At 30.8% G+C, this 19,726-nt stretch overlaps 3 protein-coding genes across 3 annotated transcripts in view; 2 read left to right on the forward strand and 1 right to left on the reverse strand.

Moving 5' to 3' along the window:
* The first annotated feature begins 1,239 nt into the window (after positions 1-1,239).
* LOC147803189 (zinc finger BED domain-containing protein 5-like) lies at positions 1,240-1,641 on the forward strand. Its single transcript, XM_087152953.1, has one exon. The coding sequence runs from the start codon at positions 1,240-1,242 to the stop codon at positions 1,639-1,641; it is 402 nt and encodes a 133-aa protein (XP_087009079.1).
* A 176-nt stretch (positions 1,642-1,817) lies between these two features.
* LOC147803190 (zinc finger BED domain-containing protein 5-like) lies at positions 1,818-2,645 on the forward strand. The gene has a single exon (XM_087152954.1). The coding sequence runs from the start codon at positions 1,818-1,820 to the stop codon at positions 2,643-2,645; it is 828 nt and encodes a 275-aa protein (XP_087009080.1).
* A 4,249-nt stretch (positions 2,646-6,894) lies between these two features.
* LOC107441395 (uncharacterized) overlaps positions 6,895-19,726 on the reverse strand; it is a 37,000-nt gene continuing 24,168 nt past the window's right edge. The window contains exons 8-13 of the mRNA XM_087152955.1: positions 19,373-19,537; positions 13,442-13,640; positions 11,640-11,787; positions 10,877-11,052; positions 8,935-8,999; positions 6,895-7,744 (exon numbers count right to left, since the gene is read on the reverse strand). Of these exons, the coding sequence (XP_087009081.1) occupies positions 7,305-7,744; positions 8,935-8,999; positions 10,877-11,052; positions 11,640-11,787; positions 13,442-13,640; positions 19,373-19,537 (1,193 nt within the window). The 3' untranslated portion in view covers positions 6,895-7,304. The remainder of the gene's footprint in view (positions 7,745-8,934; positions 9,000-10,876; positions 11,053-11,639; positions 11,788-13,441; positions 13,641-19,372; positions 19,538-19,726) is intronic.

Consider the following 19,726-nt stretch of genomic DNA (forward strand, 5'->3'; position numbering starts at 1 on the left):
AATATTTAAACTATAGGATTCTTCCATGCCTTTGATTTTAGTGTTTGATTTTACGAAATTAATTTGCAGCAGATAAAACTTCTGTTTTTAAAAACCTAATTTCGAGAATTCTTAAATTTTATGAGGCCAACGAACACACTTTCTGTGAAATTCTTCATATATCTTAATGCAGTGTGTTCCAAACTGTGGGGCGCGCCCCCCTAGGGGGCGCGAGACTGTTGCAGGGGGGGCACGCAGCTGATTCCAAAATATCATTTTCGAATACAAACCAAAAAAGTCGAATAGGTGTCAAAAAAATTAATCAGAAAAACGGTAATACGTAATCCACAATCCTCGCCGCGAATTTCTCGGGTATAAATGCTAAAAAATCCATCCATACTCTTGCTGGAACGAAAACATCTTGCTTTCCCGTTTGGAGCCGAGCGCGAGGAAACACAAGACGAGCACTCGGATCATCCCGGGTATTCTCGGGGTTACTCCCGCCAAACTTCAGTAAACAGAAGCAGGCAGCAGGCCCCGACAACAATTGCGCGCGACTGCGGGGTTTTTCAAACTCGGACGACGCGACTACACCTGGATGCGTGCGCCCAGACGAGAGCAGACACGCGGCATTTCTTTAAGAAACGTTGGTTAAACTCGACCGTTTCCACGCAGATTGTCTACAAACTCTACAAACTCGCTTTGGTACACTTCTAAATTAATATTGAGGTAAATTTCAAAACTGTTATAAAGTATTTTTATTTGATTTAAAATAATAACCCTTTTAGATGGATAAATACGTAACTGGGTTGAAAAGAAAATTGAATGAAGCAGAAGACGGCAAAAGAAGAGGTAACGAAAATAGCGGAACATCTTCGCAAAATAGTAAACCTAAATGTAGAAAATATGATCCAATGTACTTATCATTTGGATTTACATGTAAAGTCATTAATGGCCAAGAACGACCAATGTGTTTGCTGTGTCTGAATACTTTGGCCTCAGACCAATAAATTAAACGGCATGAAACCAAATAAATTAAAACGGCATCTCGAAAACGTACATGCAGATCGCGTTGGCAAGACAATAGAATTTTTCCAAAGAAAATTGGAGAATTTAAATAAACAAAAAGAAATGTTTTCAAAGACCATGTCTGTTACACAAAAAGCATTGCTTGCGTCTTAAAAGGTTTCTTATAGAATTGCTAAATGCAAAAAACCCCATGTAATAGGAGAAACTTTAGTGCTACCTGCAGCTATTGACATGGTAGCTACGATGCTAGGTGAATCATATGCTGATCCACTTAAAATCATTCCACTTGCAGATAATACGGTGGGAAGACGAATATCCGATATATCTGAAGATCTTTGCGATCAATTAATAGAAAAAGTAAAACTATCTTCTTTCGCGTTGCAAGTAGATGAGGCTACAGATGTTCTTAAGGATGCACACTTGATTACATATGTAAGATATGTTGTGGAAACTGATGTTAGAGAAGACATGTTATTCTGTAAACCTATTGAAGGCAATACTACAGCAAGTGAAGTTTTTAATATGATTGATAAATTTTTCAATGAATACACATTCTGTGGGAGAACTGTGTTGGACTATGCACAGATGGAGCTCCATCTATGGCAGGAAAAAACGCTGGTCTACAGGCACTAGTTCGAAAGGTGGCTCCTCGGGCAAGTTGGACGCATTGCATGATTCATAGACAATCACTTGTTTCAAGAGATATGGGTGAAGATTTACTAACAGTATTTCAAGTTATTATAAGAGTTGTAAATTTTATCAAAAATAGCCCATTAAGAGGAAGGCTTTTCGCAAAATTGTGTAATGACATGGGTTTAGAATATGCATCACTTCTATATTATTGTGAGACACGTTGGCTTTCTCGTTCCAAAGTACTTCAAAGGGTGTTTGAGCTAAAAGAAGAGATCGCCATATTCCTTACTGATAATAATAGAGATGAAGCAAACTTGCTTTATGACACGAAATTCCTTGTAAAACTTGCGTATTTAGTGGATATTTTTCAAAGACTCAGTACTTTAAATAAATCAATGCAAGGGCCTCAAATTCATGCTTTTGTCCAGAAAGACAAGGTTACTGCATTTATGAGAAAATTGGAACTGTGGATAATAAGTTTGAAAAATAATAACTTTGACATATTTCCCACTTTTAAAATTACCTGTCTTGCAAATGAAATAGAAGAAAGTAAAGTTCTTATTAATAAACACTTGACCAGTTTAAGGGAGCAATTCTCGTTTTACTTTAAAGATCTTGACATGTCCAAATATGAATGGATTAGAAACCAGTTTGTGATTGAAAAATATGATGATTTTGGCCTTACGACAGCAGAGCAGGAAATGATAATTGACTTATCTAGTGACAGCACATTAAAGCAGATGTTTCAACACGAAAATAATATTGTCACGTTTTGGTTACGAGTAAAGGACGAGTTTCCTACTTTAACAAATAAAGCTTTAGAAATTTTATTGCCCTTTGTAACATCTTACTTATGTGAAACTGGGTTTTCTGCAGTAGCTGTCTTAAAGACAAAGTATCGATCTTGCTTAAAGATTGAAAAGGAACTGAGAACCGCGATATCTTCAATGATACCATGGTTTGACAAAATTTGTGCTGAAAAACAAGCTCACCCTTCACATTAAATTTTTATAATGTTGTATTAATGTTGAATTCTATTTTTTGTACTTTTGTAAGATTTGTTTTTATTACATTATATTATTATTTCTTAAAATAGATAATTATTTTTATGTATTTTTATACATAATATTGTATATTATTTTGTAGCCCATTAAATAAATTACAATATCAGATGAGTGTTTATGAAATTGGATTGTTAGAAAAATTAAGGGGGGCACAACAAATTTTTTTTCCAAAGAGGGGGGCGCAGGTACAAAAAGTTTGGAAAGCACTGTCTTAATGTAAGATAACAAAATCATCCTTCGCGAGTTAATTGTAGACACTTTTGGTTAGTCCCGTTCTATTGATTTCAATTTATGTAAACCAAATGTAAGAATTTTCATTAAAAATGTTTCTAACAGAAAAAAAAGTGTTTCTGGATGGTTGATAGGGTTTAAAAACAGCACCTCAGTAGATTCGTAAGGGAATGATCGACAATCTGTGGCTATATTTTATGCGATTCGAGAGGTCGAGAATTGATTATGCGATCTGAACGAGACTTTGTAGCAGAGTTTGCCGTGCTTAAGATAATAAAAAGGTGATTCATGAAAACTTTCTTTGTAATTGACACTTTCCGTTCGGAGTATTACAAAAGCATGAAAAAGTTTTGTACAGCAAGCAGTTTCATATTAACTCCTACTCTATTTTATCTAATTGATTTATGCTAATAAATTATTTTAAAATGCCTATGTAGAGAGAGGCAAACCTGCAAGAAAATATACTGGGTTCTGACTTATAGAAGTTGTAAAATACTTCGCCAAGAATAAAATCTGGATTTGACTTGATAGGCACCTTAATAGATTTGTTATTAAAAAAATTTTTCAATACAGTACAAGAAACTTAAATTGTGGTAAGGGAGAGTTCTGTTTTGGCAAACAAAACAGGAAATGATCTTGAATTTTTATTTGCTTTTATAAACAGTTAAAGACTTACTTTTTATGCAATTTGATTTCAAGTTACAATTGTTTTCATAGGAAGAATGAATGGGTGTATAAATTGGTTATAATTTAATGAACCCCATTTAAACCTTTCTAGAACCTGTTCTGCTCAGTGAATTTTGATATAACTTGATATATGGGTGATTCTCACGAAACATGACAATTTGGACCAAAAAATTTCTTCAAATTTAAAGTCTTCAAAATAATCTAAATTTTTTTTGTATACTTCTTCAGCTACACTTATTAATATCTTATAGACAGCAGTGTAGTTTATTGACATTTGCTCGAGAAAAAAAATAAAATTGAAATTCACCAAATCTTGAATGCCAGGAAAATGACATATTACCTTAGAAGTTTAAAAAACAGTCAATTTAAGTTAATAGTAAGTAACTCAAATTAAGCATTTATGTTAGATGGACCATAAATTTCTTAAATTCATTCTTTTTATCCACTGTAGAAAGAAACAAAAAAATTTTTGTTGCTGATATGTACAGAAAAAAATTGAGTATAATAATCAATCATTAAATAAATAAATAACATTGATTACATCCAAGCATATTACAATCATACATAAACTTGGTATTAGGCTAATATTTGCTTTCCTTCTTTACAGTATTAGGAGTTAAAAGGAATTTCTGGTAACACTTCAGTGTTCTGGCATTCATAAGCCAGGAAAATGACAGTCAGGATAATGACAAATTCGCCCTTTTATAGGATAGAACTTTACTTTACTTTAATATTTTGGCCGAAGACGTTTATATTTTGCAGAAAGCAACAGACTAAGATAAATCTCTGTAGTTTTTGTTATTAATGATTTCAAGAAGCCAGGAAAATGACAGCATGAAAACCTACTCTCCTTGAAAAATTTTTTGAAATAGATTTTGAGCCAGAAAATTGGTTCCTTATTCATGCAACAAGACATGTTCAGATAGGAGGGTATCTAATCAATCTATTAACATAAGATATTGATTCCTGGAGCTATCTGTTTTAGTTATAAATCACTAAATAAAAGTAGCCAGGATAATGACAGATTTTCATGGGACAAATAAATTATTGACAAAAAAAATTATTTTAAACGAAGTTTTAGTACACAATACCCTCTGCGTATATTCCAGAAATGCTTACATAGGATAAGATAAAAAAAATTAGATTTTGAAAAATGTATGGGAAGTTTTGAAGTTAGTTATTATTGGAAATATTGTTTGGGACATGCCAGGAAAATGACATTTTGATATTCAATTAAATTTTTTAAGTATACAAAACAGTCAATGCTAGTGCAAAGTCATTTTAAAATGCTAACAGCAATGCTATTTATAAATTTTTTTGAAAAAAAAAAGTTCTTTTAGTATTATAGTATTAGAAGTTGGAGCAAGGGACAGTGAATTGTCATGTTTCGTGAGAATCACCCATATACGGGAAGCGATTCATGCAATAAAAAATAGTTCAAATTTTAACCTTAATGGTACGAATATTTTTACGATTTGTTGTTCCAATATCTTCAAACTAGTTCGAAATATGCAAAAAATAATTATAACATGGAAATAAAAAATATAATATGCACATACATATTTTAATAACGATTATCTAAACATTGCACAATACAAGTGTATAGTGTTTTCCAAGTGTATATACATATGATGCAAACAAATATATCTTCTAAGGGTCTCCTCCATACGAGGGAAAGATATTCCACTTCTTCTTAGTTAACCCGCAAAAGAATTATATAAACACAATTTCCTTATAAAGTAACTCATTACTGTTTTTAAATATTCCTTGTTTCATAGAAATGCTTTCTTTTGAACATAGTTACCAAATTTTAAACTTTCATATTGAAAAAAAATTTTTTTTAATAAGATTTTGAAAAACTTTGAAAAATACTGACCTCTTCGAAATCTAAAATTTGGTTGAAAAATCAATGAAACATGTTTTAAAAAGTAAATTGAAGCAACAAAATTATCAATAAGAATTAATTATTTAATAAGTGGGAAAATTTGCACGATTTTCCATTTGTTAACCAGAAAAAGTACAATTCTTTTTCGGTGTAAATGTGCTCCTTATATACTTTGTAAATATTTTTTTTAACAACATGGCTCAACTTTTTAACAATAAACAACGTGGCTGCTACACCAACTACCAGTATTTCATAAACATTTTGTTTCAGAGTAATAAAATGGTTTTCAATGCTACACGTATTGGTGGATGAAATAAATAGAATAATTTCCTAACCACGGGTTCTATATTCGGTTGATCACCTAACTGGAACTTTACTCTTGCACCTTAGAGCCTAAGGTAAAAATAACTGCAATAGGTACAGGAGGCCTTGAGCTGACGCATGGGCCAATGAGCTTTGTTAAGTATTGTAATCATAATTACCATCACTATGAATTATTTAAAATATTTAAGATCTACCACTTGAACTCATAAGAGTTTGTTTCAGTACATTAGAATCTGATCATTAAATTAAAAGTTAATTCCAGATTTATAAAGTAAAAGGATTATTTTTTTTTAAAACCATGCATAGAAATAACTGTATAAGTGCAATAATGATATATGACCCAGGGTAATGAATTATTTTGATTTTATGTTCCAGTGTTTCACCCAAAACATTCATGGGTTTTAAAATCAACATCCGATCCTTCGAAATCTATTCTTCAAGCATTCAACTTTTGATGTATGAGCCAAATGCAGTAATACTGCACCCGAAGTATTGTTAAAGAGTTTGTAACATTACGTATTTCGAATAATAAAATTAAATGGGGTTATAAGCTATGATCCATGCAAAAAGTAAAAAAATAGGATACGAAAGATAAGAAGGTAAACGTCATCAAGGCATCTTGGACTCGTTGAACCGTATTTACCCCGTAATAAAAGCCACTAAGGAAAGAAACAAGATGAGGGGATCAGAATAAATATAATAAAAAAATCGTAGGCTCCTGAAGTATGCATTGAAAGCATCGATGGAGAGTTTAGAGAAGCAAATGAGTGTGGGGGGGGAATTTTAAAATAATTGATTTTATGTTTTCTTGTAAAAATATTAGAATATTAAACTAAAAATAGTCGTTATAAATCAATTCAACGAGTGATTTAACATATATTATTTAATCTATAATTTAACCTATTTTTGCCAACGATATTATTTAACCCATTTTGAAACAAGAACAGAAATTTTCGTTGCTAGTTGTTCGCAAAACAATTACCGTCAACCGGGAGTAAATTAAGACAATTTTTCGTATTTTACTCATATATTCATTTATAAAATAATAATTAACAGTCCTTCAGCATGCAAATTAAATTTTAATCAATTATCAAAGTATAAGGAAGAAAACAGTGCAATATTTTAAAGCTATGCATTTATGTTTTCGTAAAATTTAAAATGCATCGCCAGAAAAAAATAAGGAAAAAAATATTGCGCATCGGTAAAAGGTTGCACATCGATCCTAAAAATTTCTCTTAAATTGGTTCTAAAAATTGGAATTTATTTTTAAAAATTAATCACACGAGGACCAAAGTAGCCCCAGTTGACTGTAACATATAGAAAAAAGTGGAATCAATTTCGAAATCTAGAAGCGATTGTGGATAAACCAAGTGTATTAGCTAATGCTCATCTAGCATAGATGGCGGTCATTCTGAAAATTAAAGAACCTACGAAATAGATGATGACAGAAATTCTAATGAAATTGATTCATCTCAGCATCTTGAACTTTCTTGTGTATCAATAGTTTCCCTGTCATTTTGTTTTATAGATTCCTCACCAAAGTTGTTTACTGCTACATTCTTAGTTAGCTCATTTTGGTCCATTGCCATCTTATCACAGGAATCGAACAATTCATTGCTGATCAATTCTAAAGGTGAGACATCTGGGAGTTCACCATTGACTTCGTCCAGCTGATCTCCATTGTGTGTCTCTTCATCGCTGTATATGTTCTTGAGTCGAGGACTGAGATACCAGACAACAATGTCTGTACAGCTTCCAAGGAAGATGAAGATAGCGCTGACACCATGCAGCATGTACCGGAATTTTTCGATGTCGTAGATCCAGCAATTGCCAGTTTTTCCACAACTGTGCTCCCACACAAGACAGCAAGAATCAGAGAGGGCTCCAAACAAGATTGGATAAGGAATGAAGGCTGTAAGAAAAGAAATGATCAAAAGTTATGACCTTACTAATTTAATTTCCTTACGACGTTATACTGAAAGAAGTGCTGTAGTTGAAGGGAACGTCGTTCCCTCAAAATATTTGGCTTGATGCCGTAAAAAAAATTTTGAAAAAATTGCAATCCAATTTGTTTAATTCTCTTTTATTCACTTATTATATTTTTAAGAAGTGAGATAAAAATTTCGGCTCGGTTCTGGGAAAAAAAATTTTGCACTCTGACAGACTGTTCTAATCATGTTCGAAAGCGCAAAGGAGCTTTTAAATCTGATTGGTGCAAGTGTTGAACTCGTTTGTAAATAAACGCATTGAGAATATAGTCCTGTTTAAAAAATTGTGAGTTCGGAAATGCTTATAGCGCTTAAAATTTTTGACGTAGCTGTAAAGCTAAGCAATCAAAGTAAATATTTAAATTGCATTTATCAGTATTCAATGAGAACAAAATCCATATATAAAGTGGAATTTAGTTAATTTCATGTGTTTGAAAAATTTGGAATAATAAATGAAGCTATTTTTCTTTATAACTCTGTTTTACATATTCTGTAATCTCGTAAACAAGGAAACCAGTTTAAGAGCAAATAATTGTATTCAAGCAATTAAAAAAAAGAGGGACTCATGGAGTTTACTAACTTTTCATTTGAATAAAGACACTTCTTAACTAAAGAAAGTTATTACTAATGTGAACGTCTCTTACTGTTAAACTTTAACAAAACTAATCTGTATCTTTTTCATGTGTATATGCATGTACATATTTTCTATCGATCAAGACTACGTGTTAAAAAAATAAGTATTACACAGTATTTTTCAAATGAGGAAGAATTGTGTATTTACCAATATTTAATAAACATTTATGGAGTTTATCTTATACGTCGAAATGCAGGTGTGTTTATGCAGAGAAAGTACGTTTTCATTCCTGATTTCGTAATTTAAAATATCGTCTACACTTTACTCTATCGTCAACTACGAATTTTTGTTAGACCCTCGAACGGATTGAGTGTTTGTTCGAGAAAATTCGATCACAAGATCAAAAATTATTCACGGTGCTCAATTTGTTATTTTTCTCACTGTAAAATGCTAGAAAAACCTTCTCCCTAGTTTTCTTAAGCAAACAAACTGAAATTGATAATTTTTTTTAAACTAGTACAAGATTTGTTAGTTTCCTACCTAATATGGAAGATACTCCTGATAATGCCCCCAAAGCCGCACTTTTGTCTGCTGGATCAACACATCTACAACAGAATTCGCTTTATTATTTGACACAAATAAAAAAATCTGCAAATTGAAATCATTAAAAAATATTTATTGAACTAATAATACAGAAGATAGCGTTCAAAAAATTTAAAACAATTTTTTTTTGAGCATTTCTTTCACTAAACCAAATGTCTAAAACTCGATGCATCTCATTTTAGCGTTGTCTCCTCCTTTAACTCCGAAATAATATGACAGAAATATTTTGTTAATTTTTCGACCGAACTTGGCAATGAGGACCTTTAGGATAGTCAGTGAGGAATGCTGGACAATGGTTTTTAACCTTAAAAAGCAGTATTGTATAAAATACTAGGCAAATGTATACCAAGCAATAAACCCTTAACTTTAATAAAAAACACATCATTGATTAAATGCTACGCATTTCCCGTTTTTTGTTAACTTGAAAAGATATAAAATTGTACTGTTCGTTTCCCATAGAGAGGCTTCTTGGAATTGCTGCTGCTTTGTAGCAGTCTTGAAAGGACTACTTCTGCTTGCTTATTTGTTTTATAATCTGGCGTCCGAGCAAGTGTGAGTCGGTTTACGATAGATTAAATTATTATTATTACTGGCGATTACTGAGAAACACCTTTTTTTTTAAAAAATATTATTTTAAAAAATCCTCATCATTTACTTTGACCGATATTTCCGATATTGATGTTTTTTAAAGTTAAGAGGCATTGCCGAAATTTTTCCGAAGAATTATTCACTCTCATGGGAAGGAAGCTTGAGATTGTAGGGTGCTTTGCTCCCCCCCCCCGTGTAAAACTGGATGTTTGTGTTACTGGGGGAGTTGCCCACCTAAAGAGCAATATCTTGAAAAAGAAATCGAGTAGCTAACTCTTTAATAAATTTTCTGGCTATTTGACATTTCATTCGAATAAATGACAATTGTTAGCTGTATCAGAAATGACAGGTTTAAAAATCAGTTAAAGAAAACTAAAGACTAGTGCACAGTTAACGGCGTTCTGCGTTGGAAACTGAAATTTATCCTCAGATTTTCAAAATGAATAATAAATTAAACTGATAGGACTGCTAGCTGAAAAAACAATGAAACACTTTTATCTGTAGCTTGCTTGATAATTATAACAGAGCGAAATAAACTCACTTCGATATGTGATGGATCGGCAGATTTTATTTCCTAATCAGAACATTTTTATATTCATTCATTTTCCGATAGCAAATTTTTTTTAAACCGTCGGACATTTTTGGTATACCTGATAAATTTGTTATAGAACATTCTCAATGTTGTTAATGTAGGAAAATCGAAACATTCACGACCATTCGGGCCAGAAGACCATGATCTTTGGCCAAAAGTCAAAAAATAAATTTTCAACTTAAATATGCGTAGGCAGTTTCAATATAGCCCAAATTGTATTCATAATCATGAAGTAAATCTTAATCATTAATCCCTCTTAAGATTAAGTCCTAGAACGTGACGATCAGATCATTAGATCAAAAGTGATCCAGGGTGGCCCGGTTTTTTTTTCAGCATTGTACATTATTGAAATAATTGTCAGCATTAATATTTTATTAGATGAACAGACAATAAAGGGATTGAAGGGAAAATTTTCTTTTTTTAAAGTTAGAAAAGCGATATTACACTTCAGCACACTTTGTTAAATATTATTTTGAATTTTATGCACTCCCAAAGCCTATCACCATAATTGGACGGAATTCAGCTACCACAACAAAGAACTAGACTGGTTTTTATTTATTCCTGGTTTCATTGTTGTGGTCAGTTATACTCATATTTTATTATGATCTTCTATTAGTTTGCAATGTTTGAATCTGGTCTAAAAAAAAGTGTGCATTCTGAATTTGTCTTAAAAACATGATTAAGAAAAGTTTGACTCACCTTAAAAAGACTAAAGCACTCGCAACACCCGTTGTAGAAGACATAAACCTACCCACACAGATGACAGCAATATAGACAACAAGCCACTGGCATTCAAAATTACAGTAACCCTTTAATGCCTCGCCAACAATCACTTCTCCCTCACTATTGTGCACACATTTGCAGTCTGAAAATATCTGTAAAATGATGTTACTTTTTATGCTCCATAAGAGTTCATAGTCAAAGCGTACTTAAGGTAAAAAACAAATAAAATAAAAAAAATTTATATATATATATATATATATAAATATAGTATATCAGTCATGTGTGGAACTATGTATTCGGATATTTCTCTATCTCTTGGCAACACTGAAGTTTCACTTTGATAGGTTGTATAGTATAAGAGATTGTCGTAAGCAGTGTTGAATACTTAGTTATTCGTTAAATATTTATTTAGAATTTCTTATTTTTATAGAAATAAACACTTAGTTACCAAGTAATTTTGAAAATTTATTTTTATTATTATTTAAAATGGCTGTAGCAATTTTATCATAAACGGTGCTATAGTGTCGCATATTGCCATAACGATTATTATTGGTGACGAAGCTTGTCTTTTTCGAGCGTAATTAGAGAGTCCGCACTTTAGATCGTTTATTCCTAAAATAAAATCTTGATCACAAAAAATATTTAACAAACGTTTTTTTTTTTTTAGTTTCAGTTTGCTCTGTGTAATACTAGCCTGTTTGTCGGTATGATTGCGAGAGTGTTTCTGCAATATATTTACCTCTTTATCATCTTCAGTTTTATTGTAACTGTTGCATCCAGCATAGCAGGGTGAAAAATAAGTGGTCTTTTTGTCTGGACCACAAATGGGTGTATAAGATTTAGTAGTGCATAAGCAGTCACGGTTGCAGTCATTTTCTAAATTCATTCTGAAACAGTAAAGAAATCAATTAGTATTAAGCATAGTAAATCAAGCTCGTAAAAACCAACTTGCGAAATCAAATGTTTATTTAGAGATATAAAATTAGTGAAATTACGAGAAAAATAGTAGCTTGAACTAGTGGTCGTATTTTAATTGTCCTAATGAACGATACTCAGTGTTCCATTTAAAAAAAAAACGACTTGAAAATCCTAATAAGTAAATACATGAGTTCAAACTTTGCTTTCGCTATAATTAAGTACACAAAATAAAAAACTAAACACAAAATGTGGCGAAAGGTTCTCGAGAAAAGGAATTTTTAAATATATGACTTTTTGAAAATAAATAATTCCAAAACTATTCAATCGATTTCGTACAGATCATGCATTTTGTCATTTTAATTTGTTTACCTTAAAATAATGTCATAAATTGTACTTGCTACAATTTAAAAAAAATCGAATGTTTTTTTTAACAAAATAAAAATTAAAATATTATTTATTTATTTATTTGGAGTGAATCTTTGGAAAACGAATTTTATAAATGCGAGAGAATGTTTTTGATTTGCTTTAAAAATTCTGGAGATATAGCAAAATACACAAACGTGAAATTAAGATTAAAGGGTCCAACGCCTTTCTTCACCAAACGATTGGGACCCAATTTTTCAGATGGCGAGCACTCCCATATTTTGAGGATCGAAAATCCTGATTCGCTGAAATAAAAGAATTCAGAGAAAGTACATTTTTGTGTCTGAGTTCGTAACTTCAAATATCGTCTACGCTAATTAATTAGAATACTTAAGGCTTAGCTTTCGAACTATTAAGATTAAATCTCAGTACGTGAAAATTTGGTCCTTAGATCCAAAGTTATTTAGGGTGTTCTTATTTTGAGTCCATTGAAAAAGATTATTCATCTGAAGCTTTTATTAACAATTATTTACTGCTTGTTAAAATAAACAGACACTTGTAAAAAAGTGCCGATTATAATTTCTTCTGCGAAAGTAGACCTACCAGGCCGGGATAGACTTATCGGTAGGGCGTGGGTCCGCCTATGTCCGAGACTTCAAGGGTTCGAACACCCGACGGCCGAAGACGTCTCGTCACCATACACCGTGTGGTGTATGGTGACTGATGCACGTTAAATCTGTCGAATTGCAAAGTTCACCATGTTTTCATAAAAAATCAATACCTCTGGGGATATTGAATTGGAGAACGATCGTTCTCTGATTCAGGTCGAAATTACGATCTGTGGATGAAGAAATGGATGTATGAATGGGTCAGTCCTGTAAACGGGTGTGATGCATGGGTGTGGCAAAAGTCGAATTCTTGGCCATGGATAGGCCAATGGAAAACAAGAATAATCTTACCCCTCTGCTTAAACAGGCATACGTTAACAACAAGTAGATCTACCTCCATCGTTGTTAGCTCTGGAAGTATCTTAAACGATTTACTGCTTTTGCCGTGCAGCATATCAAGACACAGCAGTATTTTGGCTAACGAACAGTTAAACTATTAAATACTTTTTCTATTCATAAAACTTTAGATTGCAACAAATAATTGCAAGTTTTTACCAAGAAATGAGTGAATTTAAGCGCTATCCAAACGCTGAGGTTCATTTCATGCCGGCTCTAAATTGCCGACTATATTAAACTTATCATTTTTACTCACAGCGTACTCGTGAATGAGCTTTCTTGATCTGTCTGTACGGGTTGGCAGTTTATTTGCATTGATATCAGAAGAGCCAAGAGACCAAAGGATTCGGCAAAAAACAATCCTCCTGTAAGAATTCGTGGACGAGGTTTAAATCTTCTCACCAAGCCACCACCAATGAGAATACCAAACATCATTCCTACGATGCTTATGGGTCCTGTAATAGTTAAAATGACATGCCGTTAAAAGTGAAAAGTTTACAAATGACTTAAAAGTTTCAAAGTTCTAAAGTGTTCCTTAAAGTATGTATTTTTAGTGTTGCCTCATAAGATTTGCATGCAAAGCAGCAACTGACAAGGACGAATCAAACATTGCCAATCCCTTAGTTATGTCTCTGAAAGTTAATTTGGTATTATGGTGAAGAAGAAGAAAAAAAAGAGGGAGGGGGTGACATTTCGCTCACAACAATCCGGTATTGCCATCCATGTTTATTTAAACTCCCTCCCAAGAGTTATTCATTTAGACATTCAATAGAATCATTCATCAGTACAAAGGATACAAATAACAAAGTATAAAGTGTTACTCTTATAAAATCAAAAATTCAAAACATCACATTAAAGGCAAAAAAAAAATTTTTGGATAGCTTTTTGACATCCTCTACGGCGATCAGAATTTCCTTTTAAAAATTTTAAAGTGGAAATGAATAGAAATTCTTAAGATATTTTTTCTTATTTTCATTAAGATTAAACTCCATTTGAAGTGATTGGAATACTCAATGACATAAATTTAATCTTCAAGTGAATGACTTCCTTAATAGACAGAACTATTACATTTGAAAGAGGGAAATGAAATTCTGACAGCGAGGGAAAGGTAATGGAGAAACAATATTTCCGGAGGATTCGAATAAATGGATTGTCAGCGTGAATAGATAGATTTTAAAAGAATGTCTGGCAGTTATTTCAATTTATACCTATGCAGTGGATTAAGACATTGTAATTATTTACGCAATTTTTAAAAGACGAGAAATTACATATCTGAACCAATATTTTTTAAGACAAATAGAGTAAAGGCTTAAAAAGTGATTTTTTTTCTTTCTTTTAACCCCTTCAGGACCGGGCGGGAGGAGAGAAAAAGCTCTTCTGAAAGTTCCGAGTTTATACGCGCTATGCGTAACTAATACGAGATTTTATACGAGAAGACTTAATTGAGATCTCGGCCGTGTGACCTTGGGCCGCTAGAAATTAGAACGGCTCGTTTTATATGTGATATCGCGGGCCGTAAAGAAAGAATCGCGCGATCACGTATCATTGCTCTTATGGGGTTGATGCACCTCGAAAATTTTATGTCACTTTAAAAATATGAACTTAAAATAACGTAAATTGTATATTATGTTTTTGGAAATACATTTGAATAAATTGTGAAGTTCAAGTTGTATTGTATACTCTAAAATTGAAATAATTTTCTCCTTCTATATCTTAAAATCGTAAACGACGCTACTGCTTCTCGTATTCTACTTCATATTTTGTTTTCATGAGCAAAAACTATATGACCTAAACTTGAAACTGTGAATAGAGTGGGAAAATGGACAAAGGGTACATTGGACGAAAAAAAATTAAAAGTTCGGTTAATTGTGCGAGATTTATTAAAAGTTAAACTTGCAGTGAAAAATAACATGCAGTCTTTTGCCCACAGGAATGTAGCTAATCTGTTAAAATTTGATTTGCTGGCAGCGCTAAATTTTTATGAGCCTCAAACGTTTTACTTTAAAAATTCTAATTTTTTAAATGTTACGGCAATTTTTAGTGCTATTTTATTAATGTGATTTTTCATCTCTGTCATCTATTTTTATGTCACATAATTCTCCAGTAATCGAATTATAAAAATACGTCTTCTTTAAAATTCAATTTCTCGGGAACTATTCTGCCGATTTCGCTCAAATTCTGTATTAGCCATGTAAAATTACGCTCTTTAAAAAGGTATAAAAATGGTATACCTGACCCAGAATTTTTTCGACCATTATTAAAAATAATGAATAATAATAATCAATACTTACTAAAAGTTATTTTTTGCATGCAGTTATCTTTCAATAAACGAATTTCATAATTCTGTACAAAATTTTTTCGATGCGCAAATAAATTTTCGAGACATGGTGAAATACTCAAAAAGTATAATTGACATTAAAGTGTACAGAATTTGGACTGCTCTCCGGAAAAAACTACTGAAACAATATATCCCAGATTGCGGCTATCCCTTAAATTTTGGGAATCAGAAATCCGAATCAATAAAAAAATGTATGTTTATTCAGAGAAAGCACGTTTTTTGTATCTGATTTTGTAACTTAAATTATTGTACTAGCTTCGTAACTTTGAATATTGTCATATTGTACTAATTAATTAGCATATTTGAAATAACTCTCGCGAATCATTAAGATTGAGTCCTCGAACGTGAAGATTCGGTAATGAGATAAAAAGTTATTAAGGATGGTCCAACTATTATTTGCGTTCTGTACGTGACATTTTAGTTAAGTTGAGAAAAACTAGCTCCAAAATTGATGAATGCTTAACCCTATGAACACGTGTCATTAATGAAGGAATCATAAAGCTTCCAGATTATCATTTCTGTTTGCAGACGACCTTTACAGACTATTCTGATTTTCCAACATTTAAAATGATTTTTAGTGAAACCAAAGTAATTAAATTCAGAAATAATTTGAATGTTGAATAAAAATAAATATCTAAATTAAGGAAAATACAATTTTATAAGACAGCAAATCATTCATTATAGTGATTATTGTTCCTAATATTATTGATTTAGATTTTGCGCTCTGATTAAATACACGAAGAAAGTGTTAAGAATGGTGATATTGAGTAAAATCCTTATCTCTCCAGAATTCAGTTCACACTCCTAAAAGTAATATTGGCGGAAGTATATTTGCAAGAAGTTTTCTAAGGAAGCTTATTTTTGTTCACATTTAGGCTAACCATTAATAAATTGCTATTATGTGTTTCTTCGCTTCAATTCTGTTATAAGTAATCTGGTCTAATTAAATCCTTTATTTTAAATATTTTGGTCCAATTTAAATTTTAATTTACTTTATGAGATTAGTACTGTCCAAAAATGCCAAAACCCTCAATTATATTCCTTGATGACTCACTATCTTCTATCCAATAATTTGGAGGGATACCTGTTGATGTTGTACGTGGACTAGGATAGAATTTGGTTTTGCTTTGACTATGGAATAAAAAAATTTCGACTTTATATTTAAAAAATCTTTGATTCATCATGTTATTATTAAAAGTGTAGGGTCCAGCCGAACACAACATAGCTTACAGCTTTTGCTGTTTGCTTATATATATATATATATATATATATATATATATATATATATATATATATATATATATATATATATATATATATATATATATATATATATATATATATATATATATATATACTATTGAGCACGGATAATGAGAAATACTATTTCTCATTATCCGTGCTCATTCCGGAGTCACACGGAAAATATAAAGAGAAACATTTTCAAGATTAAAAAAATTTGATTCATGAAGTTATAACACTACCCAATTTTTGGAAGCAATATTCGTTATTGGATTGCAGTATATGGAATAACAGCAGCATGGTCAAATGTAAAATCGTCTACGTTATCACGATCTTGGAGAAATATCATACCGCTTGATGAACAATCCTCTTCAGATGTTCAAGAAAAATATGATAACAGTATTCTCGAACAAGCAAAAGAAATCTAAGGTTTCGAAATTCTTGATGAAGAAAATTTAGAAGATAGGTTTCAAAGTGATGCATGTGAGCCTGGCTTCCAGTATTTGACTGATGAAGACATCGTTATGTTGTTAAATAAAATAGTGATGATAGTAACTGATGCAGAAGATGTAGTAAATGAATGAAATACTATTTCTCATTCTGCTGCTCTGTGGAAACTTTATTAGATTATATGGGAGGATTTGATTACGGTGACACTACTGCGGTTCGTAAAATATGTGTATCGATATATATGGCGAAGACGCATTACACATTTTTTAAAAAGGAAAATTCCTAGCTTGATGTTATGCATGCAAATGTCAGTAATTTTTATATTTTTTGTACTGATATAGAATTTTTTTTTAATAAAAGGAGTTTTCGGATTATCCGTGTTTTTCGATTCTCCGTGCGACCTGTCCTGGTGATTAACCCGGATAATCGGGAGTACACTGTATATATATATATATATATATATATATATATATATATATATATATATATATATATATATATATATATATATATATATATATATATATATATATATATATATATATGACAACTTGTATAGATTACTTAAAATGGTAATTGAAATAACTGCATAAAATTGCGCTAACCTAACGATTTTAATAACTAATATTTTTGCCTTACGTTTATTTTGTTATAACTTAATAATTAGTCTATAGAATCAAACAATATTCCTTAGCAATTTAAAATTAATTACAAAATTTAGTTAAAATTTTAATTTTTTTTTTAAAAAAACTGCAAAAGTTATAAATATTTAAGGTAGTTCTTTTATACTGCTCATGCACAGGCAAATTTTCAAAAAAATTCTTAATTTTATAGTGAATCATATTTGGCAACTAATGAAAAGTGTTTTATTTGAATACCTTAAAAATTTACGAAGTTTCAAGCTATTTTCTAAGTAGTTTTCTCTCTTTTTGAACGAAAGTTGAAAACGATCAGGAGTTTTCCACAAATTTTATTTTGCTTCATAGAATATTTAATAACAAAATTATTATACTTTACAATAATCGTTCGGAAACCAAAATGTGATGGTATAAGGAAAGAAAACACGCGAAAGAAAGCATACTTTTATGGGGGGGGGGGTGATCCCCCATAATGCCAATCTCATTTTTAATAAATCTTGTCTAGTAGTGCGAAATGAAATTTTAGTTAAACCCCTGATTATTTTGAACTTTCTTTCAAGAAGTATAAAATCTACTTAGAAAATTGCTTGAAATTTTAAATTTTTTGATATAATTCAAATCAAACTTTTTTCGTTAATTGCTAAATATAATTCACTACAAAATTAAGAAAAATCTTTTTTTAATTTTTTCCGCACAATGTATGTACAGTATGAAAGAGCTAACTTAAATACTTATATCTTGTTTACAATTATTTTTTAAAATTTGAAATTAATTATTTTGTAATTAATTTTAGATTGTTCCAAAAAATTTTTTTTATAAAAATGTTCATATCTTCGCAAATATTTATTCAAGGTTTACGAAGTTTTATGCAGTTATTTCAATTAACAACTAAAGTAATCGATATAAGTTACCAGTTTATTGCTTGATTGTTTGGTGCAAGTTGCTCAAAAATATTTTTTTTTCGTGATTTATTGTGGGTCTCTCAGGCCTCTGAAAGCCTTAAATCTTATTGCTGAGTATGAAAAATACATATATAAATATATATATATATATATATATATATATATATATATATATATATATATATATATATATATATATATATATATATATATAATATATATATATATATATATATATATATATATATATATATATATATATATATATATATATATATATATATATATATATATATATATATATATATATATATATATATATATATATATATATATATATATATATATATATATATATATATATCACGGTGATATAGACAGTGAAAAAAGTTGGTTAATAAAATTACGATTGGAGGGAAGGTGTTGCACAAGAGATTACTTTGAAAAGTGATCAAACCGGCAATTAGTTTTTAAGATTCAACAACGGATTTAATTTTAAAAATTGAGAAAACGCAAATGCATTTATTCAGGTTTTAATTCTTAAAAGAAAATTTTATACGACCTATATTTTTACGGGATTAAAGAAAAAAAATCTTCTCTTTCAAAAAGAAAGTTACCTGAGAAGAGGTTTGCTTTGGATGCTGACTGCTGGAACTGCATCTCCATGTATTTTGGCATCAAAATGAAATATCCGATCACGCCATTCACTCGGAATATTCCACCCAACTGGTAGAATATCAAGATCGGATTTCGTATCAGTCGCAATATAGTATTGCCCATATCTAAAAATTGCAGTATTTCAAGATGAATTTTTATAAACAAAACACAAACAGTTAAAAAAAACACACAGGGACTTGGTTAAAATGAAAAGCCTTTGTTACATCCATGAAAACTACACTCTCCTTTTAAGATACGGGGTTTACTTTTGAGTAAACAATAACCTATCTATTAAATTAAATTTTAAAAGAAAA

Source organism: Parasteatoda tepidariorum, chromosome 10, assembly GCF_982258835.1.
Source record: "Parasteatoda tepidariorum strain Cologne lab strain chromosome 10, Ptep-v5.0, whole genome shotgun sequence".
NCBI classification, from domain to species: domain Eukaryota; kingdom Metazoa; phylum Arthropoda; class Arachnida; order Araneae; family Theridiidae; genus Parasteatoda; species Parasteatoda tepidariorum.

Coding starts and splice junctions, on each gene's coding strand:
- LOC147803190 (XM_087152954.1), top strand. CDS start 1,818: ATGGGTTTAGAATATGCATCACTTCTATATTATTGTGAGACACGTTGG.
- LOC147803189 (XM_087152953.1), top strand. CDS start 1,240: ATGGTAGCTACGATGCTAGGTGAATCATATGCTGATCCACTTAAAATC.